The sequence below is a fragment of the Syngnathus typhle genome, linkage group LG2 (genome assembly GCF_033458585.1).
Source record: "Syngnathus typhle isolate RoL2023-S1 ecotype Sweden linkage group LG2, RoL_Styp_1.0, whole genome shotgun sequence".
NCBI lineage: Eukaryota > Metazoa > Chordata > Actinopteri > Syngnathiformes > Syngnathidae > Syngnathus > Syngnathus typhle.
This window is the reverse complement of record NC_083739.1, coordinates 4365899-4393608: the sequence shown is the minus strand read 5'-3', so window position 1 is coordinate 4393608 and position 27710 is coordinate 4365899. Positions and strand designations below refer to the sequence as shown.

The window sequence follows — 27710 nt, the reverse complement described above, 5'->3', positions numbered from 1 at the left end:
AGGACCTGCTCTGAGGGTGCAGATGGAGACTCCTAGCAGGGGTGGTTTGCCATGTAAGAAGCCAAAATTTCAGGCAAGCTCCTCAATAGAGGAACTCTAGACTGAATGTGGACCCAGACTCCTTTCAAGCTACTCTTTTTAGTTATTCCACCTTTTTTGTGTATGTTCTCCTACTGCTATCCATCATCTGGTGAGATGATGTGAACATAGAGACATAATCCTGAAATGGATCTTCTGAACCTTAAAATGACTTTGTATGCACTGGGCCATTAATGTCTTGACTGAGATGATGGCGCATCCAACTTTGTATCATCACCATCAGGTTCTCGTCGTGCACACATCTGTCATCCATCTCTTGGTCATTGTCTTCTTGTTGTTGTCCATCTGTCCACCCCGTCCATATGGGCCGCTGGAGGACATGTCCCACTAATGAACCAAATGGTGACCAGCACATTGTCGCTCCATTTTGACGCTTTAAATCTCCACTGTCGTATTAACTAAGCGTCTCGGTCTGGCCACATGGTGCCAGTTCATGTTCCTCCCGTTGTGACACATGGCCCCTGCTCCCCCCACCCTTCCTTTCTCTTTTATGTGGCAGAAAGAAGACCAGCGTGAGGGACGCAAAGACTCGCCAAAGCAGCGGGCCCCCAGTTGCGTGCACGTGTGAGCGAGGCCTCGGACGGGACGGCGAGCAATGGCTCCCCGACAGCAGGTGGGCAGTAGGAGGCGGAGCTCTGGCTTCCTCCTCCTCCCCATCCTCCTCTCCTTCGCGGTCCAGCCCAGCCGAGCAACCATCCACTTTCCCTCCAACTGTGAGTACGCCTCCACGTCACTTTCGGCCATCACCAAATTGTTAATTCGTGCGCTAATAAGGATCTCAACATTGGAGCTCCTCTTCCTTCCTCGTCCGGTCGTGCGTCTAATTACTATTTAATTGATCCTGATCCATTGATTACTCCCACTATTGATCCGGTTCCTCCGAGCATACCAGAATCGGATTGAGGAGTAATTTAATCAACGAGTAAATGGCGGCGGCTGGAGGTGCTGCTTATTTGGCAAAGTGTCAAAAGAAACAAGCGAAAGCCTTCCGCTAACACCATTTGTTGCTTGTCTTTCCGGAAAGCGCTTGCAGTGAGTCACGGTGGCTGTCCTCCACCACCTGCGCAGATAAACAAGCGTGCACTCGGCCTGAAAGCAGATGGAAAGATAGCAATCTGCCGGGGGAGGGGTTATGGTTATGATGCGGAGGAGGGGGTGGAAGGAAGAGCGAGTGAAAAATGTCAAAGGTCAAGGTGTCCCTTGCCTTTCAATTTGTAACAATGGGAGTCAGCGATAAGCTTCTGACCATCGTGTCTCAATTGTTCATGTGTTACGACCGTTGTTCAGTGACCTCGCTACACTATCAAGTGGAACCTCAAAACGGTGACACCGGGCCGCAAACCACTCACCAAATCGAATAACTTTCGATTGATTGTTGTATATCAAGCAAAATGGTCAGGTCCTGTCCTGCGCTGTGATTGGCCAGATGGTTGTGTTACCTCAACATAGCTGAGCAAACAGAATGAAATCAAACCAAAACAACAAAATCAAGTTTCAGCACACTGTACATATCTTTTCCTGGTCCCAAACTGTATCTTTGCTTGTATTTCCTGTTTGACGTCCACTCTAGCATGTCCATATTTGTCTTTCTCTCTCTCTCTCTCTAACAAAAACATTTTCTCCCTTACGCTTGCTCTCTACTATGGACTACAAAAGACCACATAAGTGACCGTAAGTGCTTTTAATGTTTCGGACCAATCTTTTGTAATGCAGGTGCTAGCAAAAATTCTTGTAAACACTTTTGACTTAACGGCTTATTTTCCGTACACAACAACACCTCTTGAATGATTTGCTGTGTGATGACTCTGCAGTCACGTGGGCGGCACGGGCAAATAAAAGCTCCATCCGGCTCGGCTGAGCAGCCCCGAGCCTGAACTTTAATTGGATCAGGAAAGGGCTTATTAGCTTTGATTGCATTCCCTCGCTCTCTCGCTGCCTTTCTCTCGCTACTGAACATTTTGTCGATTTTCTGTCTGTGTCGGGCGCCGCGACATCGCTGCGCATCGTTCTAATCGGACGCCTTTGATCACATGCTCTGAAACGTTTGTACTATCTCAATCTTATTAAAAGTGGAAAAAGGCCAATTTTTTTGGTATACTACTGAAAAACCTGAAGTTGTGATTTACCATAGTGGGCCATATAAAATGATGCGGTGGACCGGGACTGGTCCCCAGGCCTCATGTTTGACACTAGTGTTCTGACATGAAAAAGGAAGTCAGAAAAGGCCTACTAAAAATTCCTGCTTGACATCCGTTTGTCTGTCTTTCTTGCATTTCCGCTCATCTCAAGCAATTTCCTCCTCCGTCCATATGACAAGTCTTTCTCTCGGGACCCTTTGCTCATCCTATCGACCCAATATATGGTTATTGGCAGCTGTTGACCTAAAAATGATTGGTGTCTCTGTGGCTTCTGGTCATAGGGAATCTTGCATTACTCTGGGGTAATATGCGTCAAAGCGCTGCTTAATGCATACGGAATTAAATCAATCACATACTGCAGCACTGCCATACAATATTGGTTCCCTTATTGAGTTATAATATAATACAAGACACACCAAATGCTTTTAAAATCAAGTTAACGCCAATAATTTAAGAAGATGTTTCTTCCACACTTAGCTGAACGTTAGCTGAAATCTCCGATCTGTCATATTAAGTCATATTCATAACCAGTCATATTAATTATATGCAAAAAGTTGAGATAAGCACGCCGCATGCTAACTCAAAATGAAGAATTACGCATTGTGTCAAACAAACAAACAAACAAACAAACCAAAATGCCATTGACAATCTAGCAGCATCTATATGGCAGTCTGATAAAGCTTTTAACAAAGATTATTTGAACACAAAGGGTGAAGCAACACATGTAGACCGACACAGTACAGAACAATACTCAAACACATCATATTGTGTATCACTGCAGCTTACTTACTCACTATAGTAGTAAAACGCTTCTGTGTTCGAATGAAATATTATGTCATACTGCCCCCTGATGGTTAAATTCTACATATCAGGAGGAGATGAATTAATCATGACGCACAAACTTTTGAATTGTGTAATATTGGTAATTTATTTTATCTTTTACATGTGCTCTTTTTGAAGGGGCTGGAATAGATTAATGGCACACGCGAGTGTTTTGAGTTAAGAGGGCGGTCAGGGAATGAAATCGAGTGCGCATGTCAAGGCACGTGTTTGAGCTCACCGTGTTCTTACGACCATGCGTCTTGTTTGCAGTCAAGAAGCCTCCTGTTATCACCACACAGCCCGAGTCTGTCACCGTCTTCAGCGTGGAAGATCTCGTCATGATTTGCAAAGCTTCTGGAAACCCACCGCCCATGTTCGTACGCACACACACGCACACACTGATGGAGACTTTGAGGGTGACTTTCAGTATCCGCGTTGAGTGGTTCATCATGAGAGGAAAGCAGCTCTCTGTCACAATTCTGTCAGCAACAAAGGACGAATGTAATCTTTGCAAGTGGAAGACTGCAGCGCTTGCCAAGTCCAGAATGAATATCGCAATGAGCCATAATAAGCTCGGGAGCCCCGTCGGGACTTCAATTTATTTGCGTCCTCCAATTCAGTCACATAAGGACACGCAGTCAGTCGCTCAAGTTCGTTTTCTTGCAGATTCCGATGGACGAAGGATGGCGAGGATTTCGACCCGGGCGCTGACCCGGAGCTGGAGGTGACGGAGCGCTTGGGTTCGTTTGCCTTCTACACCCTCAGCAACACGGTGGACTCCCTGAAGCAGTACCAGGGCAAATACGTGTGCTACGCTTCCAACGAGCTCGGCACGGCCGTCTCCGACGAGGCCACACTCAAAACTGATGGTGAGAAGCCACCCGACATGGGTTCAGCACTCCACGCGTACTCACACGTGCCCAAATATTGCGTTTTATTATTTATTATTATTATTTATTGCGTTTCTCTCTCTATCGCTCTCTATCGCTCTTTCTCTCTTTCTCTCTGTCTCTCTTTCTCTCTTTCTCTCTTTCTCTCTTTCTCTCTTTCTCTCTGTCTGTCTGTCTGTCTGTCTCTCGCTCTCTCGCTCTCTCGCTCTCTCTCTGGCTCTCGCTCTCTCGCTCTCTCTCTGGCTCTCTCGCTCTCTCTCTGGCTCTCGCTCTCTCGCTCTCTTTCTGGCTCTCGCTCTCTCTCTGGCTCTCGCTCTCTCTCTGGCTCTCGCTCTGGCTCTCGCTCTCTCTCTCGCTCCCTCTCTCTCGCTCTCTCTCTCTCTCGCTCTCTCTCTCTCGCTCTGTCTCTCTCTAAAAAGTCCAGTTTGATTGGGAAAGAAAGTCAGAAATTAAAGTGTACTTATGGATACAGTAGCGATTTAAAAAAAAAAAGAAAAAAAAAAAAAATAAAATCTAAAATTGCAGAGGCTCTTCCTACTTCTTACAAGCAAAATAATCTGATTATAGTAATATATATCATGTTGTTTATATTTAAAAAGGTGAGGATGGGAATTACAAAATCCTACAAAATGCACACTTGTGGAAACATTTGCATTAACAACAACAAAAAAGAAAGTGAGATGCACACAAATGACCAGCCTACAGGTGTTTGTTTTCCTTTTTTTTTTTCTTCCCTTTCCCTCCTAATATTCTCAATTAGTAATACGCTTAAGAAGCCTGCTATATTTGGAATATATTAGCGACGCTTGAGCGTGCAAGCTAATTGTCTGTTGGCAAGCAATTGCAGAGCCGTGTGATGTCAAATCGTCCGGCTTTCTAAAGAGCTCATTTGTTTGCAAATGAAGACTCACACTGGGACAGCACGGAACCGCCACCTCCAACATAATTAGATGCAAGAACATGATAATCAGCAACAGGGAAAACACACACACACATGCTAGCTCCCGCTGTTAACGCAAAGAGCACCTTTGTGTATCCGTGCACCGACATGGCTGGATCTCTCCTGGGCGACCTCCTTCACTCCCAGTTTCCCTGACAACCGTTTCCCCAGAAACACTTGTGAGCTGATGTCACGCTGAGGTCTCTTGGGTGTCTCCCGCGGGGTTACGCACGATGAGCCGAGGGGAGGCACCAAGTAAATATAGCTCGCGCAACTCCCAGATCCCATTGTTCCACTCCGTTGAGACAAAAGAGGCACTTTGGTCAACTCCTCGTAAATGTCGAGTGTCAAGTCTCGTTGCCAAGGTGATGCCTTCAGATAATGGTGACCTGACAACTTTTTCAAAAAAAAAAAGCTGTCGTTCAGATACATATATATATTTTTTTGCTTTGACGTGTGTCCAAGTCAACACAAAATGAAACAAATCACAGACTGTGTCGTTAAAACAAGCGTGTGTCCGTTTCGCTAACAATGCAAAACACTACAGCTAACTAGTATGGCTGCTGGCGGTGTTACGATGTTTTCGACATATCTGAACACAAATGAGCAACACGAGACGGAAAGTAATACTCATGTATTCTTTATCCTTTGCAAAAAAATGGCTGCAACCTACTGCGTTGTGCAAGTCCACTCTATAATGTCACACACGTTAAGGAGCAGAACAAAATCCATTCAATTGAAGCAAAAAATGGCTTTCGTTTACATTTTGTGTAACACATCACTGTATGTTGTAAGTGCAATAATATAGAATTCTGCTTTTCTTACATCAAATGTCAAGTGGTTGTGTCCTAATAACGATCTTCTCACGAGTGCCTCTTTTCCCTTCAGTCCCACCGTCTCAGCAGAAAGATAAAAAAGTCCATGTGAAATCTGAAGAGGGAAGCAGTATTGTTCTCAAGTGCAACCCCCCGCAGAGCTCCATGGAGCCCATCATTCACTGGATGGACTGGCGTAAGTCAACTAGTCTCCATCTCTTTCAGTTCATTTTGTGCACACTTCAAATATTAATCCAACACCAAGAACAGACATGTCATCTTAAAAGGAAATTGAAAATAGAAATAGAATAGGCTGAACGGTACGGTATGCTAACGTTACATAAAAACAGAAACAAGGAACTGAGAACGTGCCTGATGTAGCATATTAAGTGTTATTCAAATAACTATAACATAAATAAGTTCACACATATGTCGCTCCTGAGTATAGGTCGGACCCCCGGCCAAACTATGAAAAAAACTGCGACTTATAGTCCGGAAAATACGGTAATAATGAGAGGCCTATTTGAAACAAAGGTGCCATTAGCAGCGTGCTCTCTCTCGTCCATCCTTGCAGAGCTGCGTCACATCCAACTGAGCGAGCGGGTGGTCGTGGGCAAGGATGGTAACCTCTACTTTGCCCACCTGAAAACCACGGACAGCAGGAACGACTACACCTGCAATGTCCAGTATCTCGCAACTCGCACTATCCTGGCAAAGGAACCTGTCACGCTGACCGTCAACCCCTGTAAGAGTTTCAGAGGGACGTCCGAGCCGCATCTTAACCGGCACCAGTCCACCAGTCCATGGAATGAGGGTTTGCTCTGTTTGTGCTTCAGCCAACTCAGTGGTGCGGAACCGAAGACCCCACATGATGAGACCTACTGGAAGCCACACCACTTACCATGCACTCAGGGGCCAGACCATCGAACTGGAGTGCATCGTCCAAGGCTAGTGAGTGTCTAAGTCGTCTCGGTGCTCAACCCAACCCTCTTAATATCTTTGACGTCTATAACCGTTATTGGCACTGAATGACTGAACATCCATTTTCCTCCCACCGCCATCACCTTTGCTTTTTTGCATCTGCTTCCTCTCGTTTTGAACTGTCGCTCCATCCTTTCCCCTCAGTCCAACTCCAAAACTATCATGGGTCAGGAAGGACGGCGAGATGTCCGAATCCCGGACTTCCAAAGAAATGTTCGACCGCCGTCTGCGCTTCGGCAATATCTCCGAGAGCGACGCCGGCGAGTACCAGTGTCTTGCTGAGAATTCCCAAGGGAAGCTCGTACACACTTACACCCTGACGGTGGAAGGTTAGTCCGTCGACATTGTTGCAATCGTCTTCATTCCAGGCTTTACGTAAAATTTCGACAAACACTCATGTGGTTCTGATTTAGCCGCTCCTTACTGGACCAAAGAAACGGCCAGTATGTTATACGCTCCCGGTGAGAACGTCAGACTCGACTGCCAGGCGGAGGGCATCCCTACTCCAATCATCACTTGGACCATCAACGGAATCCCGCTCTCATGTCAGTATGCAAACAAACGGACTTTTGAAGTCATGCTAACGTGCCGCTTAGCCTCTGTGTCTTTTTTAATTTTTCTTAAACAGCGACTGACAAAGACTCCAGACGCACTGTGACGCCAAGCAGCTCTCTCGTCCTCAAGGACGTGAATTTCGGAGACACTGCCATCTACCAGTGCAAGGCCTCCAACAAGCACGGAGCTATCCTGTCAAACATCAACGTATATGTCATTGGTGAGAGATCGAACGAACGAATCAACGAACGAGTGTGTCTCAGAGATTTGGTGGCCTCCAAGTACGGTGCGTTTGCATCTCAGTCGTCCGTCCTTTTGTTGTTTCAGAGCTGCCTCCACAAATCCTGACCGAGGACGGCAACACGTACACGGTGACCGAAGGCCAGAAGGTTTTACTGGAGTGTGACAGCTTCGGATCTCCTAAACCAAAAGTCACATGGTAAGACCATCAAGCCACCAATTGCACTGTTTTTTTAATCTCACGGTGTCTCATTTGATTTGGTGAGTTGATAGCGTAGGATGCATTTCATTAGCGACTAAACACTTTTGCATCTGGAGTGTGATTGATGCCGGCGCTCACCCAAGAAGGCAAACCCTCCATCTGTTTCATATCAATCCCAGGATGCATGTAGACAACAAAGTGATCATTCACAACTCCCAGCAATCTGAATGTCCACCTAACCTGTTCCTGGAGAAAAGCCATGCAAGTGGGATCTCTGGTTCTCTTTTCCAGGACCAGTGGCAGTGCCTCCTCCCTTCTGGCTGATTCCAGAATGAACCCTCTCACCACAGGGGGTCTGGAAATCTTCAATGTCACACATGACGACGAGGGCTTCTACACGTGCTCGGTGCAGAACACCAATCAGTCCATCACTGCAGAGCTGGAGGTGCTCAGTGAGTGGCAGGCGCACACGCACACGCACGCACACACACACACACACATCTCAGCATCAGGTCTCAGCATCTCCTTCCGTTTCTCTTGCAGACCGAACAGTGATCCTGTCACCTCCGCAGGCTCTGAAGGTACAGCCTGGACAGACTGCCATCTTCACCTGTCTCTCTCTTGTGGACCCCAAATTGGCCTCTCCGCTTGTCCAGTGGAGAAAGAACGACCAGAAGCTGTTTGCATCCGGCAATGATCTGAAGTGAGACGTCAACTCGACTAAATGTTCTAAAACATCGGCAAGAGTAGACGAGACAGTCCGAAACTAGACCAGGAATAGTCTGAGACCTCTGTCTCCTGGATACTACTGGATTGCTGTGAATAATCTATTAAACCCCCATTTGACATCTTTTAGATACACATTGGAAGGACCAGACTTGATCATCTCTGATACCAAAGCTGACGACGAAGGCAACTACACGTGTCAGGTCATCACAAATCTGGACATGGCCCAAGCGACCGGCACGCTCACTCTACACGGTGAGCTCACCGCTCGATAATCAAAGAGCTAAGAACTTTAATGATGCCAATTTCTTCTCTGCAGATCGTCCAGATCCTCCTGGCCTTCTTCAACTTACGCAACCCAAAGGACGCGCAGTCAACCTCAGTTGGATTCCTGGCTCTCAACACAACAGCCCCGTGATAGGTCCGTATCTACACGGGCCATCTTGAGATGATTGACCTCATTGACCCAGGGCTCCAATAATCTTTCTCCATAATGTGCAGAGTACGTGATTGAGTTTGAGGATCAGGTTTCAAACGAGCGAGGTTGGGAAGAGCTGAGCAGAATACCGGGGGACAAGAACCACGCCAGTCTCTCTCTCTGGCCCTTCATGTCGTACCGGTTCCGTGTCATCGCCATCAACGAGGTGGGCAAGAGTAATCCCAGCAAGCCATCTGAAATCTACAACACAGCTGCTGAAGGTTCGAGTTGTTTGTAGCGTTTGTAGCCACACGTTTGTATTGCCGCCTAAAATGTGTCGACCGTAGCACCAGACAAGAACCCCGAAGATGTCAGAAGCGAGTCCACCGACCCAGATACGCTCGTCATCACCTGGGAGGTACCGGATGTGCAATTCAACTTATTCTCAAAGATTTTCATGTCCTGCCGAAGAGGTTAATGTTCTTCTCATGATAGGAAATGGACAAACGGGACTTTAACGGACCTGACTTCAAGTACCGCATCCTGTGGAGGCGGGTGGTGGGCAGCGGGCCCGACTGGCACCCCCACTACACGACTGAACCCCCGTTAGTTATCAGCAAGATCGGCAACTTCTCCGCATTTGAGATCAAAGTACAGGCTGTCAATGAAAAGGGGGAGGGGCCTGAGCCCGATCCCGTCATTGGCTACTCGGGCGAGAACAGTAAGCGTCGTCGTTTGGCTTAGCCGGCGTTTGGACGGCATTCTGTGTGTTGCGTTACATCCGTATCTTTTTCTCAGTTCCACTGGAGGCCCCCATGAATGTGGGCATTGCCACCCTGAACAGCACCGCCATCAGGGTGACCTGGGCCGCAATCGACAGAGAGACAGTCAGAGGACACCTGCTGGGCTACAAGGTACCAAGCTAATCTCGGGACAGTAGGTCTGAAATGAACAGAGAGAAAGTTGTCACTCTGAATCATTTATTGAGTCACATCAGAAGTCACGTTCACGAACGAGGATGGATCGAGAGATGGACAGATGAAGCAGTGTCACCGTTTTATTGCTACAAGACCTTTTTGAGTGATCCTCGTTCCTACAATCACTTAGAAGTGTACGTTTTAAATGAACATATCTTCTGGCTCCAGATTCACTTGAGTCGATTCGGCTCCCGGGGTCACCACAGAGCTCGAAGGGCAAGGGAGCTATCGACCACTGTCATTGTGGAGACCGGGGCCAACGAGGAGAGGAAGGTGATCAGCAATCTCCGACCGTACTCCCGCTACGGCTTGACCGTCAGCGTGTTCAACAGCAAAGGAGATGGGCCGCCATCGGAGATGATGTCCTTCGAGACCGAAGAAGGAGGTGAGAAATGGTGGACTGGCACGAAAAAGTATTCCAACTCTGTGGAACCGATGTCCAATAGTCTTGGAGAACATGTTGAGTGTCATTTTAAAGCTCATGTGATCGTCTCTGCTCTGTTCTTTGACTAGTTCCACATCCGCCAACCTCTCTGGCGTTGGACAGTCCATCCGAGACAGAAATGACTTTGCGATGGACACCGCCAAGTCAGCCCAACGGGATTCTTATTGGGTACCACTTGCAGTACCAACAAAGTGAGCATCATTGATGTGTTTCTTCTAGAGCCATCTGGGATAGGTTCCTGTTGATTACGCCTAATGCTTTACTAGCTCCGCCCCCTCTTCTCTAAACATGCAGTAACATAACAATTAAAGCCTGACGGAATATCTTCTCATCCACAGTCGTGGAGAGTGACGACAGCCCGATGCAGATGGAGAAAATCGACGATCCCACAATCAGCCACCTCACCCTGAAGGGCCTGGATCGCCATAGCCATTACCGCTTCTACCTGAAGGGGCGCACTGCGGCTGGAGATGGAGAAGCCATCATGAGGGAAGGTGCCACCACTCTGGATGGAGGTAGGCGCCTTCTTTGACTCCGACTCAGACTCAGTGACTCACACCCTTGGATGTTTCTCAGTGCCTCCTATGAACATCAGCGTGTCTCCTGGAGAGAACTTTGTGAATATAAGCTGGGTGGCCAAGAAGCGCCACAGGAACGTTCCATTCCAGATCCAATATTTCAAGAAGAACGGTAGAGCATCTCATCGGCCAGTAAATTTAATTTTGGTTTCAAACCCCTGACCATCTTAATTCGTCTGCACAGATGCTGCTCGGAAGAAGACCGAGAGGGTGGACTCCTCGCAGTCCTTCTACCAGCTCCAGGGTCTAAGACCTGGTTCTCATTACCATCTGCACTTCACCCACAGCAACGTCACCTTCTTTCAGGCAGAAATTGACACCGAGGGAACCGGTATGGCGTGTTTATCTTTCATCTTCTCCTCCTCTTCCGGGTTTCCTTGGTTGAAAGATCAAGCCACAAGGAAGTCCTAGTCGTTCCCTGCGTCTCGATTGAAGTGCTTTCAAGTGTGATCCGTATGAGATGATTTGTTCAGGGCATTTTTTCAGTTCCCTGGTGAGATGTGAGAAATGGCGTTTGTATGTGGCTTCTTTGGAGGCTTTTCCTTCTCCTTGTTCTACTAAACGTCCATCTACTTTGAAGGTGTGACTGAGATGCAGCCCAGCATTGCGACCCAGGGATGGTTCATCGGCCTGGTCAGCGCCATCGTCTTGCTACTGCTCATACTGCTCATCCTCTGCTTTGTCCGGAGGAACAAAGGGGGAAAGTATTCAGGCAGGCATCAAAATTCTTTATTCTTCTTGTAGCTCAAAGGTTCTCTGCTAGCCTTGACTTTTACAGATCCACAAGTTTGGAACCAACACCATAGCAGTGCTATCAGAAACCCCGACCTTTTTTTTCAACTTAAATGCGCTCCGAGAACGGGACCATTTCTTGAACCAATCAGATTTCAGTTTCTTTCAGATGGCCAATAATCATTTTTCTATCTTCTGATTGGTTTGTCAGAGCAAGGCAATTTGAGAACCGAACAAAACATGTATGACGGGATCTGAACACCTTGGGATGTATTTGATTAAAAAATAATTGTCATATTATCGGATACATATTGATTGCGAGGCTTGTGCCTGGTTGTGAATGGGCCCAGAATAAATCTTCAAGAGACCAGCAAGCTGATACTTAAGGTCAACCATTTCTCTTCCGTTTAGTGAAAGACAAAGAGGAAGGCCCGATGGACTCAGAAGCTCGACCAATGAAGGACGAGACCTTTGGCGAGTACAGGTTGGTCATGTGATGCGTCTCTCGAGCCTCGTGATTCCCTCACCACTGCTTTGGCTTCCTTAACCCTTTTTTGCTACCGTTATTGTCCCCGTTTCTTCCCGATGCCTGCGCCTGCTTTGCAGATCTCTCGAAAGGTACGCTTTGGTTCCCGATCCCAAATTCTGGTGACTCGCTTGCATGCCGCTTGCGCTATTTCCTTTGAGAAAAAGCATCGGTTCTACTCCTCCCCCGTTCATTGATCTCCTCCCTCGTGCAGCGATCTGGAGGAGAAGCGCACTGCCAGCCAGCCGTCTTTGTGCGAGGAGAGCAAGCTGTGCAGTCAGGACAACCTGAACTTCAACGGCAGCAGCGTGTTGACCACCGAGATCAACCTGGATGAGTCGCTGGCCAGTCAGTTCAGCCGGGGGCCCAGCGAGGGCCAAGAGGTGCCCGATAACTCCCCGCTCAACGGCGGCGCCGCCGCCAACGGCCTGCCCAACCAAGCCACCATCCTCGATTGACCATCCGCGGAGAACCGTCAAGACCAAAACATGTCAACACATACGTGCCCGTACGCTCCCATTCCCCGTTGAGTAGTGTGACGACGCAATCGACGTAACTGCTGCTGGTGTCGTCTGATGGACTGGACTGTTTTGACCAAAGGCATGTCCAAAAAAAGTATTGGACCCATGGGACATAAATCCGACTAACCCTGACATGGAGGAATCGGTGATCCTTCTTCGTCTGTGTAATGTATAACGTAAATGATTAACTTTCATCTATCATCTTGATATCTGACCTCAAAACCTCTTCATAAAATGGCAAAGAAGAATGTGCAGATGAAATAATAATAATAATAATCGAAGGGGGCTGCGAACAGAACAGCTGCAGACTGGAAGGGAAGCGTGATGGGACGCAGCTGTCGTGCTACATTTTCGTCATTTATTATTTTTTATAATGATTTTACACAATGTAAGTGCCAGTGATTTTTTTTTTTTTTTTTGGGATAATTTTGTATTCCATTTTTATGAGCTAATCCCGTTTATACGTCTATATTAGTCGTGCTCCGATTGACCGGCCGGAAAAGCCCGTGATCGGCATACGGTATGTCAATCAATGCCTTTCAACGATAAATCAACCTGCGTACAGTGCGGCGTCCCCTCCCCCTTTACCGACCAAACTCGTAAAATATGTTTGTGCGTTTTCTGCACTGGTAATTTGAAATAATGTCGTGTTTTTGTATGAGAAAAGAATGAAAATGTTGATATTTTTTTCCCCCTGATTCATCATTTAATTGAAATATAATTGATAGAAAATAATCGTTAGTGAGCAACTCTAAAATTGCAAAAAATGTGCAGCTAATCAATGTCAATCGGTATCGGATTATTATATATATATATATATATATATATATATATATATATATATATATATATATATATATATATATATATATATATATATATATATATATATATATATATATATATATATCCTTATGGACATATTTCACGGATTTGAGATAATTTGTCGGAGCGCGTTGAAGTTACGATTTCATATAGTTTCATATCATGACTAACTAACACACTAACAATGCATAAAGAGGAACTTGCTGTGAAAACGCTGACTAGCATCTGGTGTATATATTTGCATCGACATGTAATCTATTTAGCCATATTCCAGTATTCTAGCTCCTGGTCCTTTACGCGTTCCTGTGCCTGCTAGGTTTTGCATTGAGCACCTGATTGATGTCATGACTCCATCATCAAGTGGAATGTTGTGATGGGAGATGAGCTTGTAAATTTTGTGTCAAGATTTGTGTTGCTTTCTGTCTGTTGTCTTTGTCTCTTTCTACACTGTCACGCTCCGTGTTTTGTTTGAGAGGTGCAGCGCAGCAGCGCTTGCCGATGAAAGGGGCGGAGTCTTGCGGGTAAACGCCATACAATCAATCATGCAGTTTAAGATTGGTGAACTGACTGGCAATCTGCAGATAATCAAGGCAAGTAGGTGGTGTGGAAATCACATCTCGAGAATGTATTTTTTTAAATTACATTTCAGGCCATCAATTACTCATACCCTGATGACATTTTGAATAGAATTTGGTGAATTTTGAAAATGCCACGTCAAGTGTCCCAAAAAAAGTGCGTTAAAAAAGAATAATTCTTAAAAAAAAAAAAAAAAAAAATCATTTTTAATGTTTTTACAAAAATCCCCAATAATTAATGCTTTTTTTTTTCAATGCAGGGCCTTGTTCCAACTTGATAGATTCATAGTGGTCGGGCATATATATAATTAAAAATAAAATCTAAAAATAGAATAAAATTACAAATAAATAAAATCTAAATTTAACAAAACAGTAATGTACTTCAAAATTTTGCCAGGGTATGAATAACCGTGGGTGCAACGTAGCTCGGCTACGATGGCTGCAGGAGATTATTGCAGGATCTTAAAATGTAAATACAGTCCATCCCTGAAAAGAACCCCAACCACAACCGCTTGAAAATCTGCAGGTTTAAAATTTCTTAGCATCATCTTAAAGCAAAACTGTCACTGTTCTTTGTATCGTTGCTTTTGTTATTGCCATATTATTGTCGTAAAAATTTGGCTGTTCTGCAAATTAAAAGAAGGTCAAATAAAAAAGGGGAAAAGTCTGTAGATGTTTGCCAATTTTATGCGAAATTGTCAACTGTCTTGTGTTTTGTTTCGTGCCAACTGGCAAGTCACTCTTTTTCTTTGTCATGAAAAGTAGGTTGCAGCATGGTCAGTCGATGCGACGAGACAGGAGAAGGCAAGGACATGTCAGGCAAGTCTTGGTTAAGACACACACACACATACACACTCAGGACAGATCAGGAAATGCTAATATCTGCCCACACCTTCCCTCCCCTCCAAAAAAAAAAAAACGATAAAATATTTGTTTGCAGAAGGATTTTTGGAGAAAATAATGACTGCATGGTTGGGGAGTGTCTGCGGCTTTGTAAATGTGCCTCGTTGTGGTGCCCCAAATACAATCCTCCATGGGGCCAATATAAGTGTAATTGCATCATCAATCTACCAATGTAACGAGATATACGAGCGAACAATAAAGTATGCGGAACGATCCAAGCTGTGCTTGATTTGTCTGCGGAGAAGATTCATGTGACCATTTGGGTCGTTTTGTCTTGTCGTGTGTCGGCATCAGCGAGAGGTGGTGTTAAATTGCCAGAAGTATTCTGGAGTGGCTTTGTTGGTGTACAGCTCCTTGTCCAAATAGCGCTGACTAGACACAAATACACAAAAGTGAGTAAGATGTCAAGATTGGATTTGTCGGTTGTGCTTGCTACTCACTGCGCTTGCTGCTCTTTGGCCAGCTGCAAGTTGAACTTCTCTTCTTGGATCTGCTTTGCTCTCCTGAGTTCGGACCATCTCCTTTCCTCCTGCTGGGCCTCACCGGATGCCTTTTGGAGCCAAGAGTTCCAGGCTGCATCTCGGTTCTTCTCCATATCTCGGCATCTCTTAGCAGTGATTAAAATAAATAAATAGCTGTCAGATCATGGTTGCCTTGAAGCTCTACTTAGTCAGTAAGCACCTGTCTCTCAATGCACTGTGCCTCTCTTGCCCTGTAGATGGCGCTGATCTGCTCGGAGCTCATGCCCTTCCAACTGTCCCTCGTAGAGGCTTTGCCTTCCTGGAACTGGTTCACAGCCGCATCCCAACCTTCTGTCATCATAGCGGACGTGAGTGTGTGCCACTTCTCAGCAAGGTTCTCCCCCTCCTCTCGCCGATGAGCCTCCTTCAGTTGCTCAGCTCGCTCTGTGGCCTTCAGGCGGCATATTGTCAACTTTGCACTTCATCAGGATCATCGGTGGTATTCATTGTGTCACATTCTAACTAGCTTAGCACGCCTAAAATTGACATCCTAGATTTAACCTTTGTCACATCTAGGCAAGATGGGTTTGTGTGTTGTACCAAAGCTCGATTGTAGTGGTCAAGAGCAACTCGGGCGGCTTTTCTGCATTCCTCCTCAGCATTGTGTTGCTGTCTCCAGCTGACGTCTTGTTGCACCAGTTCTTTTTCTGCCAGCGTCTCTGCGAAACACACGTTTTGCAAATCAACACTCAAAACTGCTCACAAATGGAACCTGACAATAAAAGGCTTGAGCTATTTTTTTGTGTAGGAAAGAATGATGCTAATGTGCAATTATTGTGTTTGTGCAGGTGATATAATAATATAATAATAACCTTTGTGCTTGTCCTCTAAGCACCTTCTCTCCTGTTGGACCCTTTGTGTCAGCAGATCCCTTTCTGTTTGTTTCATTTGTTCTCTCTTCCGTTGAGCCTCGCCAACATCTTCACCCTATGGAACACACAAATCAGGCTGGGACCTTCCGAGCCATGTCTTTGCACCCATCAGGGACAAGCTACCTGAAAGATCTGCATGCTGGAAGGCCCAAGTTCTGCCTCTGGAACAGTGATTGTGACTGCCCCCTTCAGGCCACACTTGAGGTCGGCATCGCTCGAGTCTTCCACGCGCTGCTGGATGTTCCAAAACTGAGTGAGGCCAGCGTGCAAAGCTTCTCGCACTTTCCTTTCCTGTCTGTCTCTCTGCAACAGAACTTCATCGTGTTGCAGTCTCAGCGTATCTGCAATATGCGCAGAAATATTCTTTCATTTTGTCTCCATGTTATCTTGGCTTTCGTTGTGTATGTTTTACCGAAAGCTTTGTCCCTTTCTCGCTCCATTTCTTGGCGGTGCTTTTTTTCCTGGGTCTGCTTGGTGAGTGCATCCAGGTCAAGGCCCATCACTCGCAACCTTGTATTGAAAATTCGAGCTTTGCGTGCAGCCTCGGCAACCTGTCTCCGCTCCACGGCAGTCTCGAGCGATTGGTCAAGAGGGAATTTTACTTTGTACATTTTCTCCATTTTCAAGTCTGTAACATTCACAACACATCATGGTTATAGTTCATGTATTTGGAAAAAAATTCAATCGTGTCAACTATTACTAAACTCAAAGACACTTTGGTGCATCAGTGTTTCATATCATAAATGATTTTATCCCCACCTCGTGGCAATATAACTGGGAGGAAAAAAAGAAAAATAATGGATTATTGGGACCACATGTACACAGAAAATGGAAGGAAAATGACTGTATAGTTTGTTGCCTATATAATCCACATATTAGCAAATAAAGCTTTCTATATCGTCAGTTATCTATCATTGTAGCCCTGTTCATATTCTAAAGCAATAACCATTGAAATCAGCACTCACCTTTTGTGATTTAATTTAAGAATTAAGACAAGACGGAGGCATAAAACCACTGCTATGTTTGTGTCCTTCGGTATCCATGGTAACGCCCAAAGGTTTTTTTAATTTATTCGATATCAGCTGGTTTGATTATATGGTAAACTTGATGATAAAAAAAAAAAAAAACAAGAGCAGCATTTATTTAGTCATCATTATCATTTTTACCTCGATAGCATACGGGAAGAAAAATCTCAAGCCATAAAAAAAAAAAAAGCAGCACATTCGATCTCGCGAGAAACTGCGAGGTTACAGCTCTCGCGCTCAAAGCCCTTCCTGTTGGATTGTAAAATGGCGCATTGTTGTCACCACCGCGTCGTATCCGATACGTCGATATTATGACCGAATTGCAAAGATTAACTACTAGATGCATTCCACGATAAAGTGGTCGTATTGTCCGGCATCAGACTGACTGGAGAGGTTTATTTATTTTTGCATGCTTTTGTTGAGAGAGCTCTTCGAGTAAGCATTGCTTGCTCGCATTAGCCTAAACTTGATTTCCTGAGTTTTTTTTTTTTTTCTTCACGTGCAAAAACTGAATTGCAACTACCATGGGTTACCTAAAACTCATCGAGATCGAAAACTTCAAGTCATACAAAGGACGACAAATCATTGGACCTTTTCATAAATTCACGGCGATCATCGGCCCCAATGGATCTGGTATGTTTGCTAATGCAAATTGCTGGCTATCGGTCCTGGACAAACAGAACTATTGTATTGCAAATGCATTGAACTGAGTAAAATGTATATTCTGCACGTAATGGGCGTGTCTCACGTGCTCATGTACGTTTCATAGACAGCCAAGAAACAATTACGCAATGTAATAATAATACGTCTAATCGTTTCTGCAGGAAAATCAAATCTTATGGATGCCATCAGCTTTGTGTTGGCGGAGAAGACCAGTAACTTGCGTGTGAAGACTCTGAAAGATCTGATCCACGGGGCACCTGTTGGGAAACCAGCTGCCAACAGAGCTTTTGTCAGTATGGTCTACCAGGAGGACAACGGAGAGGAGCGATCCTTCACCAGAATGATCATCGGTACGACAATCTACTTTTGTTCACACTTTGTTGTGGCCTTGAGTTTTGCCTGAGACAAGTTTTGTCATTTTTGAGCAAGTAGACACAAACTTGCAAAATAATCTTGCCTTTGCAGAACTTTGAATGTATCCCCTGATTATGTGGCAGGTTCCTCCTCTGAATACCGCATCAACAACAAAGTGGTGGGCTTGCCAGATTACAGCGAGCAGCTGGAAAAACTTGGCATTCTCATCAAGGCTCGAAACTTCTTGGTTTTCCAGGTGAGCCAGAGTATCGATGAAAACATTTTTGTGCTCTTCTTAAACGTCATAGAATTTATATTGATTTAAAAAAGACCATTCAAATAAATGAATATGCTTTTTCCACGATTGTTTCTCTAGGGAGCCGTAGAATCGATCGCCATGAAGAACCCAAAGGAGCGCACTGCTCTCTTCGAGGAGATCTCACGCTCAGGGGAGCTGGCCCAGGAGTATGACCGAAGGAAGAAGGAGATGGTGAAAGCAGAGGAGGACACACAGTTCAATTACCATCGCAAGAAGAACATTGCGGCCGAGCGCAAAGAGGCCAAGCAAGAGAAAGAGGAGGTGAGTGAGTGAGCCTTTTGAGCACAAGCAGAACATTCATAACTGCCACTTTTGTCTTTTCGTCAAGGCTGAGCGCTACCAGCGACTGAAGGATGAAGTGGTCAGGGCCAGTGTTCAGCTGCAGCTCTTCAAACTCTACCACAACGAGACAGAGATCGAGAAGCTGAACAAAGAGCTGGGTCAGCGCAACAAGGAGATCGACAAGGACCGCAAGAGGATGGACCACGTGGAGGAGGAGCTGAAAGACAAGAAGAAGGAGCTCGGAAGGCTCATGAGGGAGCAGCAGACAATTGAGAAAGAGATCAAGTGAGTTATCGCGCTGCTCTTACCGTTTCGAAGTCGCTTTCCCGTTTGGCTCGCATCTCACCGATTGCTCAACTTCTGCCCCCCACCCCACCCCCCTCCCTCCCAGAGAGAAGGACTCTGAGCTAAACCAAAAAAGGCCGCAGTACATCAAGGCCAAAGAGAACACGTCGCACAAGATCAAGAAGCTCGAGGCGGCCCGTAAATCGTTGCAGAACGCCCAGAAGATGTACAAAAAGCGTAAGGCGGACATGGATGAGCTGGACAAGGAGATGAAAGCGGTGGAGCTCGCTAAGCAAGATTTTGAGGAGCGCATGGAGGAGGAAGCGCAGAGCCAGGGCCAAGACCTAACCCTGGAGGAGAACCAGGTACTTGAATTTTGTCACTTTTCCATTTGACTCGGTTTCAACAAATCGGAAGCCCCGCCCCCAAAATATGACCTAATGGAAAAGACTTGAAATAGCCACGCGGCGTTGCACTTGCAGGTCAAGCAGTACCATCGACTGAAGGAGGAGGCCAGCAAACGTGCAGCCACGTTGGCGCAGGAGTTGGAGAAGTTCAACCGGGACCAGAAAGCTGACCAGGACCGCCTTGACTTGGAGGAGAGGAAGAAAGTGGAGACGGAGGTAAAAGACGACGCCCTTGCACCATTTGAGCAACTACAAAGAGTCACCAACCCCTTTTGCAGGCCAAAATCAAACAGAAGATTCGTGAGATTGAGGAGAACCAGAAGCGAATTGAGAAATTGGAGGATTACATCACTACCAGCAGGTGGGCTCGGCCGTTCTGTAAGAAGCTCTTTGAATTGTATCGCTTCATTCACTCAGCCGGGCTTCCTCTACGCAGGCAGTCTCTGGATGAGCAGAAACGCATGGAGGAGGAACTGACTGAGGAAGTGGAAATGGCCAAGAGGAGGATTGATGAGATCAACATGGAGCTGAACCAGGTAGCTACGTTGGCACGCTCTGTCACGCGTGTTCAAAATGTCACCATGGTTGTGTTTTTTTTCCACCAAGGTCATGGAGCAGCTCGGCGACGCCAGGATCGACAGGCAGGAGAACAGTCGACAGCAACGAAAGGCTGAAATCATGGAGAGCATCAAGCGACTCTACCCCGGCTCAGTGGTGAGGAATCGCCTCGGGTGCTCCCACGCAAAAGTCAGGCGACACCGCTGATGCCGTTCTTCTTCTTGCAGTATGGCCGTCTGATTGACTTGTGCCAGCCCACTCAGAAGAAATATCAGATCGCTGTCACCAAAGTTCTGGGAAAGAACATGGACGCCATCATTGTTGATTCCGAGAAGACGGGAAGAGATTGTATCCAGTACATCAAGGAGCAGAGAGGAGAGCCGGAGACCTTCCTGCCTCTCGACTACCTGGAGGTGAACGGACGATTGTTGTTGTTGGGTCGCTGAAAAAAAAAAGATAGTTTTTTCTGTGACTGTATGAAAATATATTTTTTACTTGCCTTGATGTCGACTTTTTTTTTTTTTTGCCCAACGACAGGTGAAGCCAACTGACGAGAAACTTCGAGAGCTGCGTGGAGCCAAGCTGGTGATTGACGTGATTCGTTACGAGCCTCCTCACATCAAGAAAGCGCTGCAGTACGCCTGCGGCAACGCTCTGGTGTGCGATAACGTAGAGGACGCCAGGAGGATTGCCTTCGGAGGCCCGTACAGGCACAAGGTACCGGACCGGGCCACAAGATAGAAACAAATGTTCTGCTATCCCCGTGTGGGCCTTTTCAGCTCCGAATTTTCCCCATCTTCTGCTTGTCCGCACACATCCAGACCGTGGCCCTGGACGGAACCCTTTTCCAAAAATCCGGAGTCATCTCAGGAGGAGCCAGCGACCTGAAGGCCAAGGCCAGACGCTGGGATGAAAAAGCAGTGGACAAGCTCAAAGAGAAGAAGGAGAAACTTACTGATGAGCTCAAGGTCATTTGGCTCATCCTTCTTTGGAGACATTTATTTTGCAACCACTTTTGGTTTTGGAGAACAAATGTCTTCATGTCAATGAAGCAAAACATTTAGCAATGCTTTGCTTTACAGGAGCAAATGAAAGCCAAGCGGAAAGAGGCGGAGCTGCGTCAGGTGCAGTCGCAGGCACACGGCCTGCAGATGAGGCTCAAGTATTCCCAGAGTGACCTGGAGCAGACCAAAACACGCCACCTCTCGCTAAACATGCAGGTAAGCTTGATCCTTCCTCCTCCCTTGCCTCCTCTTCCTTGTGAACACGCTCGTGTCCCCCCGCAGGAGAAGTCCAAGTTGGAGAGCGAGCTGGCAAACTTTGGCCCTCGCATCAACGAGATCAAAAGGATCATCCAGTCGCGCGAGCGCGAAATCACTGACCTCAGGGACCGCATGAACCTGGTGAGCTAGCTAGCGGCTCTCGCTCGTCTTAAGTCGCCGGCCGGGGTGTTGACGCGTCTCGATGTTCTTCAGGTGGAAGATGAGGTCTTCATTGAGTTCTGCAAGGAGATTGGAGTGAGGAACATCCGAGAGTTTGAGGAAGAGAAGGTGAAGAGGCAGAATGAGATCGCGAAGAAGCGGTAAGCTAACTCTGGTGCACTCGTCTTCATCCTTCTTCACAGAGGATCAAGAATCGCTGCTTGTTGTCAAGTCACTTGACTGATCTTGCTTGAATTATTTTCTCAGTCTCGAGTTTGAGACCCAGAAAACCCGCCTAGGAATTCAGGTGGACTATGAGAAGAACCAGCTGAAGGAGGACCAGGAGAAGGTCATGATGTGGGAGCAGACGGTCAAGAAGGACGAGGCTGAAATCGAACGACTTAAGAAGGTACGGCTCATTTCTCCTTTTTGCTTTCCTGGCTCACGCGCTTCCTATTTGGTCTTTTTGTTTGTGCCAGGAGGAGCACAGGCATATGAAGATCATCGATGAGACCATGGCTCAGCTGCAAGACCTGAAGAACCAGCACCTCACCAAGAAATCCGAAGTGAACGACAAGAACCGCGACATGGAGGAGATCCGCAAGAAACTGGGCGGCGCCAACAAGTAAGCTCTTGCCGCGAGCCGAGACGTTTGGCCGGCGCTACGAGAACTCACGTCGCCGTTTCCCAGGGAGCTGACGCAACTCCAGAAGGAAGTGACGGCCATCGAGACCAAACTAGAGCAGAAGCGCAGCGACCGCCACAACCTGCTGCAGGCCTGCAAAATGCAGGACATCCGCTTGCCGCTTCGCTCGGGAACCATGGACGACATCAGCCAGGGCGAGGTAGGGCAGGCGAGGCGAGCCGGAGCGCGGTCGTTCGTCTTTTGGGACCACCGCCGCCATCTTCTCTCATTTGCGTATTTAGGGGAGCTCCCAGACAGAGGAGTCGAGCAGCCAGAGGACGTCCAGCAGTGTTCTGGCCAAAGAGGCTCTCATTGAGATCGACTACAGTAACCTGACTGAAGATCTCAAGGTAGCCTCCGTGGCGTGTGTCGTGATGTACACAAGTGCTGAGACGCTTTCTTAGGTAACAATTAGAAAATTACAAATCGATTCTGAAATTCCTGCAGGACACCTTGTCCGAGGAGGAGATAAAGGCGGAGACCAACACGCTCCAGCAGCGTCTGAACGAGCAGCAGAGCATCCTGCAGAGGATCAGCGCCCCCAATATGAAGGCCATGGAGAAGCTGGAGAGCGTCAGGGACAAGTTCCAAGAGACCAGCGACGGTGAGTCCAAAAGCCCGTTTTGAGCTCCACGTGTGACGCTCACCCCTTTTTTTCCCGCGCCCAGAGTTTGAGGCTGCTCGTAAGAGGGCCAAGAAGGCCAAGCAGGCCTTTGAGCAGATCAAGAAGGAACGCTTCGATCGCTTCAATACCTGCTTTGAGTCCGTGGCCAACAACATCGACGAGATCTACAAGGCTCTCTCACGCAACAGCAGCGCGCAGGTCATTGGCGCTCTCACCTCATATTTGGGAACGGCAAGCATCCAAAATTCTTCATCAGCTTCTCTCGTTCCTCTCATAGGCATTCCTCGGCCCAGAAAATCCCGAGGAGCCCTACTTGGACGGCATCAACTACAACTGCGTGGCTCCCGGAAAGAGGTTCCGGCCAATGGACAACCTGTCCGGAGGAGAGAAGACGGTGGCGGCCTTGGCTCTCCTCTTCGCCATTCACAGGTGAGAGCAAGGTGGCAGTTTTCAACTCTTGCTTCAAGCTAACTTTTTTTTCACCCTCAGCTACAAACCGGCGCCCTTCTTCGTGCTGGACGAGATCGACGCCGCTCTCGACAACACCAACATCGGCAAGGTCCGTCCTCGTCGTCATTGTGTGTCGTCGTCGGGACTGCAAATGAAATTTCTGTTTCGCCCTCCAAGGTGGCCAATTACATCAAAGACCAGTCGGTGGAGAACTTCCAGGCCATCGTCATCTCCCTCAAGGAGGAGTTTTACACCAAAGCCGACTCGCTCATCGGCGTCTATCCTGAGGTGTGTAGCTTTTCTTTAGACGCCTCTTTTTTTTTTTTTTCTTCAATATTCATAGTGTGAGGATATTCTGCACTTGAACACGCGTGTCTTGATAAAAGATGCCTCCGATTTTCAAAATCCAAACACAAAAAGTTACGCTAATTGTAAACCTTCAAACTGTCATTTGAACGCACAACTATATTTCTCTTCTCTGGGGTCATTGACTATATCAACTTTTTTTATTATTATTTATTTATTTGGTTATTGATGATACTTTTATGTCATTTTTAAATATATTTAATATATTTTTACTTCAATATATTTTTACTTGTTTTTAATCATCTGAACCATAAATAAAATTTACGATACACACAACAAGAATTTATTGTTCTGTAGGAAGAGTGACTTGTATGGGGAGCTTCTCTGGCTCCTATCTTGTTGTGGTGCAAGCGTAAAATTGGCAATTCTCAAAAATCTGCCAGGAACCGTGCTCCTATTAGTGAATATCGACCTCTTTGATTTTAAGTTCCGCGCTGCATCTCGTGACTCTTTCCTTCCTTCTCGTCCACAGCAAGGAGACTGCGTCATCAGCAAAGTGCTCACCTTTGACCTCTCTCAGTATCCTGACGCCAACCCCAATCCCAACGAGTAGGACAAGATTTCCCGTCACGAGTAGAAACTCCAAAAACTTTCATTCCTTCATTTTCTTCTGTATCCTGTAGTGTGATATTTCCTGTTTTATAATGTATATGCTACTGTGGGATTTCTTTATATTTTTTGTAGTAGTCGTAGTTAGTGGTTGTCGAGTTGACACTCAGAACCAGGTTGTCTGACTCCAACATTATCCTTTTGATTTCTAGTTTGTATTTACAAGTGTCACCTGGAAATTAAAGTGTTTTCATCTGCAGATTTTCACAACTTTGATGTCATCATGGTGCGATCGGCCCTAGTGATGTGCTTTCTAGTTTTTTTAAGTGAACTAAATTTTTAGAATCAGTTCACTCAAAAGATTCGTTCAAATGAATCGTTCAGCGAATCGTCCCCCCCACACACAAACACAACACACACACACACACACACACACACACACACTGATCCTTTTTTTTTTTTTTTTTTTTTTTAAGTTCAATAACACACACAACTAAGCAATCTTTTCAGTGAACGAGAGTGACCGAATCATTTCCGAAAGTGATTCGTTCTTTTTTCAGTTCATATGACTTCAACCAGCAGGTGTCAGTAATGCCCATGGAAGCTGGTGCCACCTCGCCACAAAACGAAGAAGAAAATTACGTAACTTCCCGTTCACGAACGAGTCGTGAATATCATTTCCCCTTCACCAACAAACGACTCAGTGAGTGAACGAATCAGCATTTCCAGTTCATCGCGAGAACGGATCAGTGAGGGAACAAATCCTGACTAGCCCGTTCGCGAACGAGTCAATGGATCAACTGCCTTCCTTCCCGTGCATCAGCGGACGTGTTACGTGAACTATGTAAGCCAGAATGGCGATTTACGATTTGCCAAGGAAAGAAAAAAACACTCACTGAAACACCACTTCTTTCATGCGCGTTTTCTCCAAGCTAACGGCTAACTTTATTGCATGAAAGGATGTGCCGTTATGGAACAACGGGGAGATTATGCTTTTCTTTAGGTAATCTTGATTTTATAACACTTAGTAGTTTTTAAATAAAGTGTATGCATATATACGCCTAAATATTGTTATCCAATATATCTACTGCAATTTCACATTAGATTGCTGGTTTGAAATGTACTTTTATTATTATTATTATTTTAATAAACATTAAAACCTGTTAAAACTTGTCTGGTGTTTTATTCCTTGCTTTTATTTTTTGGGCATCAAAACAAAAATCTGACATTTGGTTATCTGCTTTATATGACAATATGTATATGTGTAATATGTGTTGGAGTCCCCCAAAATAAAGAGCAAGTGGTCAAAATACACATTCTTGACACGTACAGAAAAATGAAGCTATTAGGTACCTAAAAAAAGTGTCCGTGTGACGTCATAGATCAAACAGCCAATCAGAAAGTGGGGGTGAGGGCGGGTGTGGCACTTTTCACTTTCACTTAAGCTTTGGCCATGATTTTTCCCTAATGAACTGGCCTGTTATTAGGTACACTTGAAAATGGCGGTGTACCTAATAGAGTGTCCGTGTGATTCCCTCGTTAAGTGCACCTGCGTGAAAAGTTTTAGCTCCTGCAGAACGTGAAAGTGGCCAAAAACTTTTCACGCAGGTGCGCTTAACGAGGGTCACTTGGAAAACATGTTGGAACGCGGCCCCGAGGACGAGAGCTTGACACCTGTGACCTTTGACCATGATATTTCCCTAATAAAGTGGCCAGTTGTTAGGTACACTTGAAAATGGCGGTGTACCTAATAGAGTGTCCGTGTGATTCCCTCGTTAAGCGCACCTGCGTGAAAAGTTTTAGCTCCTGCAGAACGTGAAAGTGGCCAAAAACTTTTCACGCAGGTGCGCTTAACGAGGGTCACTTGGAAAACATGTTGGAACGCGGCCCCGAGGACGAGAGCTTGACACCTGTGACCTTTGACCATGATATTTCCCTAATAAAGTGGCCAGTTGTTAGGTACACTTGAAAATGGCGGTGTACCTAATGGAGTGTCCGTGTGATTCCCTCGTTAAGCGCACCTGCGTGAAAAGTTTTAGCTCCTGCAGGACGTGAAAGTGACCAAAAACTTTTCACGCAGGTGCGCTTAACGAGGGTCACTTGGTAAACATGTTGGAACGCGGCCCCGGGGACTAGCGCTTGACACCTGTGACCTTTGACCATGATATTTCCCTAATAAAGCGGCCTGTTATTAGGTACACTTGAAGATGGCGGTGTACCTAATAGAGTGTCCAAGTGACGTCACAGATCAAACAGCCAATCAGGAGGTGGGGGTGAGGGCGGGTGTGGCACTTTTCACTTTCACTTAAGCTTTTTCCCTATTGAAGTGGCCTGTGATTAGGTACAATAACAATATTTAGGCGTATATATGCCTACACGTTGTTTAAAAACTACTATAAATGTTATAAAATCAAGATTACCCAAAGAGAAGCATAATCTCCGTTGATGCACGGGAAGGAAGGCACTGATCCGTTGATTCACGGGAAGGAAGGCAGTTGACCCATTGACTCGTCCGCGAAAGTCAGGATTCGTTCCCTCACTGATCCGTTCTCGCGATGAACTGGAAATGCGAATCACTCATTCACTGAGTCGTTCACTCACTGAGTCGTTCACTCACTGAGTCGTTCACTCACTGAGTCGTTCACTCACTGAGTCGTTCACTCACTGAGTCGTTCACTCACTGAGTCGTTCACTCACAGAGTCGTTCACTCACAGAGTCGTTCACTCACAGAGTCGTTCACTCACAGAGTCGTTCACTCACAGAGTCGTTCACTCACAGAGTCGTTCACTCACAGAGTCGTTCACTCACAGAGTCGTTCACTCACAGAGTCGTTCACTCACAGAGTCGTTCACTCACAGAGTCGTTCACTCACAGAGTCGTTCACTCACAGAGTCGTTCACTCACAGAGTCGTTCACTCACAGAGTCGTTCACTCACAGAGTCGTTCACTCACAGAGTCGTTCACTCACAGAGTCGTTCGTTGGTGAACGGGAAATGCAATTCACGACTCGTTCGTGAACGGGAAGTTAAGTCATTTTCTTCTTCGTTTGGTTTTACGGCGAGGTGGGACCAGCTTCAATGGACATTACTGACACCTACTGGTTGAAGTCATATGAACTGAAAAGAACGAATGCCTTCCTCTCGTTCACTGAAAAGACAACAGTCGTCACAAAAAGAAAAACGACAAAAATATCAGCAATGTGTTTCTATTAACCCCCCGAGCCAAATTCGGAATGTCTGCTAGACAAAACGAAAGCGTGAGGCAATTTCCTCTCCGTGTCTTTTATCGACTGCTTTGCTTTCTTCAAATAAAAGTTGAATTCTTTCGAATCCTCTCATTCTTTATTTGACAAATCAATCTTTGTTTTGAATCGCACTGCAGCTTCAAGACACTTTCAAAATGAGGACTCGGACATTCCG

The 27710-nt window shown here is 46.1% G+C and overlaps 3 protein-coding genes across 6 annotated transcripts in view; 2 read left to right on the top strand and 1 right to left on the bottom strand.

Annotated features, from left to right (window-relative positions):
- The window catches only part of l1cama (L1 cell adhesion molecule, paralog a), a 33077-nt gene extending 18401 nt beyond the window's left edge, over positions 1-14676 (top strand). For 3 of the 4 annotated variants that reach the window (XM_061270293.1, XM_061270275.1, XM_061270284.1), the window contains 26 exons: positions 599-812; positions 3330-3432; positions 3726-3928; positions 5778-5900; positions 6279-6449; positions 6541-6655; positions 6830-7014; positions 7099-7230; positions 7314-7460; positions 7568-7679; positions 7974-8134; positions 8226-8385; positions 8539-8663; positions 8728-8829; positions 8910-9107; positions 9174-9244; positions 9322-9547; positions 9625-9740; positions 9972-10188; positions 10317-10439; positions 10587-10763; positions 10825-10938; positions 11011-11157; positions 11407-11538; positions 11970-12042; positions 12299-14676. In XM_061270293.1, coding sequence (XP_061126277.1) covers positions 695-812; positions 3330-3432; positions 3726-3928; positions 5778-5900; positions 6279-6449; positions 6541-6655; positions 6830-7014; positions 7099-7230; positions 7314-7460; positions 7568-7679; positions 7974-8134; positions 8226-8385; positions 8539-8663; positions 8728-8829; positions 8910-9107; positions 9174-9244; positions 9322-9547; positions 9625-9740; positions 9972-10188; positions 10317-10439; positions 10587-10763; positions 10825-10938; positions 11011-11157; positions 11407-11538; positions 11970-12042; positions 12299-12542 — 3795 coding nt within the window. In that variant the 5' untranslated portion in view covers positions 599-694 and the 3' untranslated portion in view covers positions 12543-14676. Of the gene's footprint in view, positions 1-598; positions 813-1655; positions 1771-3329; positions 3433-3725; positions 3929-5777; positions 5901-6278; positions 6450-6540; positions 6656-6829; positions 7015-7098; positions 7231-7313; positions 7461-7567; positions 7680-7973; positions 8135-8225; positions 8386-8538; positions 8664-8727; positions 8830-8909; positions 9108-9173; positions 9245-9321; positions 9548-9624; positions 9741-9971; positions 10189-10316; positions 10440-10586; positions 10764-10824; positions 10939-11010; positions 11158-11406; positions 11539-11969; positions 12043-12298 lie in introns of those variants that run through there. The other variant, XM_061270302.1, reaches the window with a different exon arrangement.
- On the bottom strand, positions 13909-17457 carry ribc1 (RIB43A domain with coiled-coils 1). Its single transcript, XM_061270313.1, has 8 exons — positions 17267-17457; positions 16714-16929; positions 16425-16642; positions 16242-16356; positions 15970-16088; positions 15590-15820; positions 15349-15515; positions 13909-15280 (listed from the first exon to the last, which is right to left on the bottom strand). The coding sequence occupies exons 2-8, from the start codon at positions 16919-16921 to the stop codon at positions 15199-15201; spliced, it is 1140 nt and encodes a 379-aa protein (XP_061126297.1). The 5' UTR covers positions 16922-16929; positions 17267-17457; the 3' UTR covers positions 13909-15198.
- Positions 17458-17558: 101 nt separating this feature from the next.
- smc1a (structural maintenance of chromosomes 1A) lies at positions 17559-24549 on the top strand. The gene is made up of 26 exons (XM_061271328.1): positions 17559-17959; positions 18151-18339; positions 18487-18599; positions 18720-18923; positions 18991-19229; positions 19336-19594; positions 19712-19852; positions 19915-19997; positions 20073-20172; positions 20243-20350; positions 20422-20607; positions 20732-20911; positions 21016-21162; positions 21277-21414; positions 21481-21597; positions 21670-21776; positions 21883-22024; positions 22095-22240; positions 22307-22460; positions 22543-22650; positions 22748-22904; positions 22969-23123; positions 23203-23354; positions 23415-23484; positions 23553-23663; positions 24214-24549. The coding sequence occupies exons 1-26, from the start codon at positions 17851-17853 to the stop codon at positions 24292-24294; spliced, it is 3696 nt and encodes a 1231-aa protein (XP_061127312.1). The 5' UTR covers positions 17559-17850; the 3' UTR covers positions 24295-24549.
- The last annotated feature ends 3161 nt before the right edge of the window (positions 24550-27710 follow it).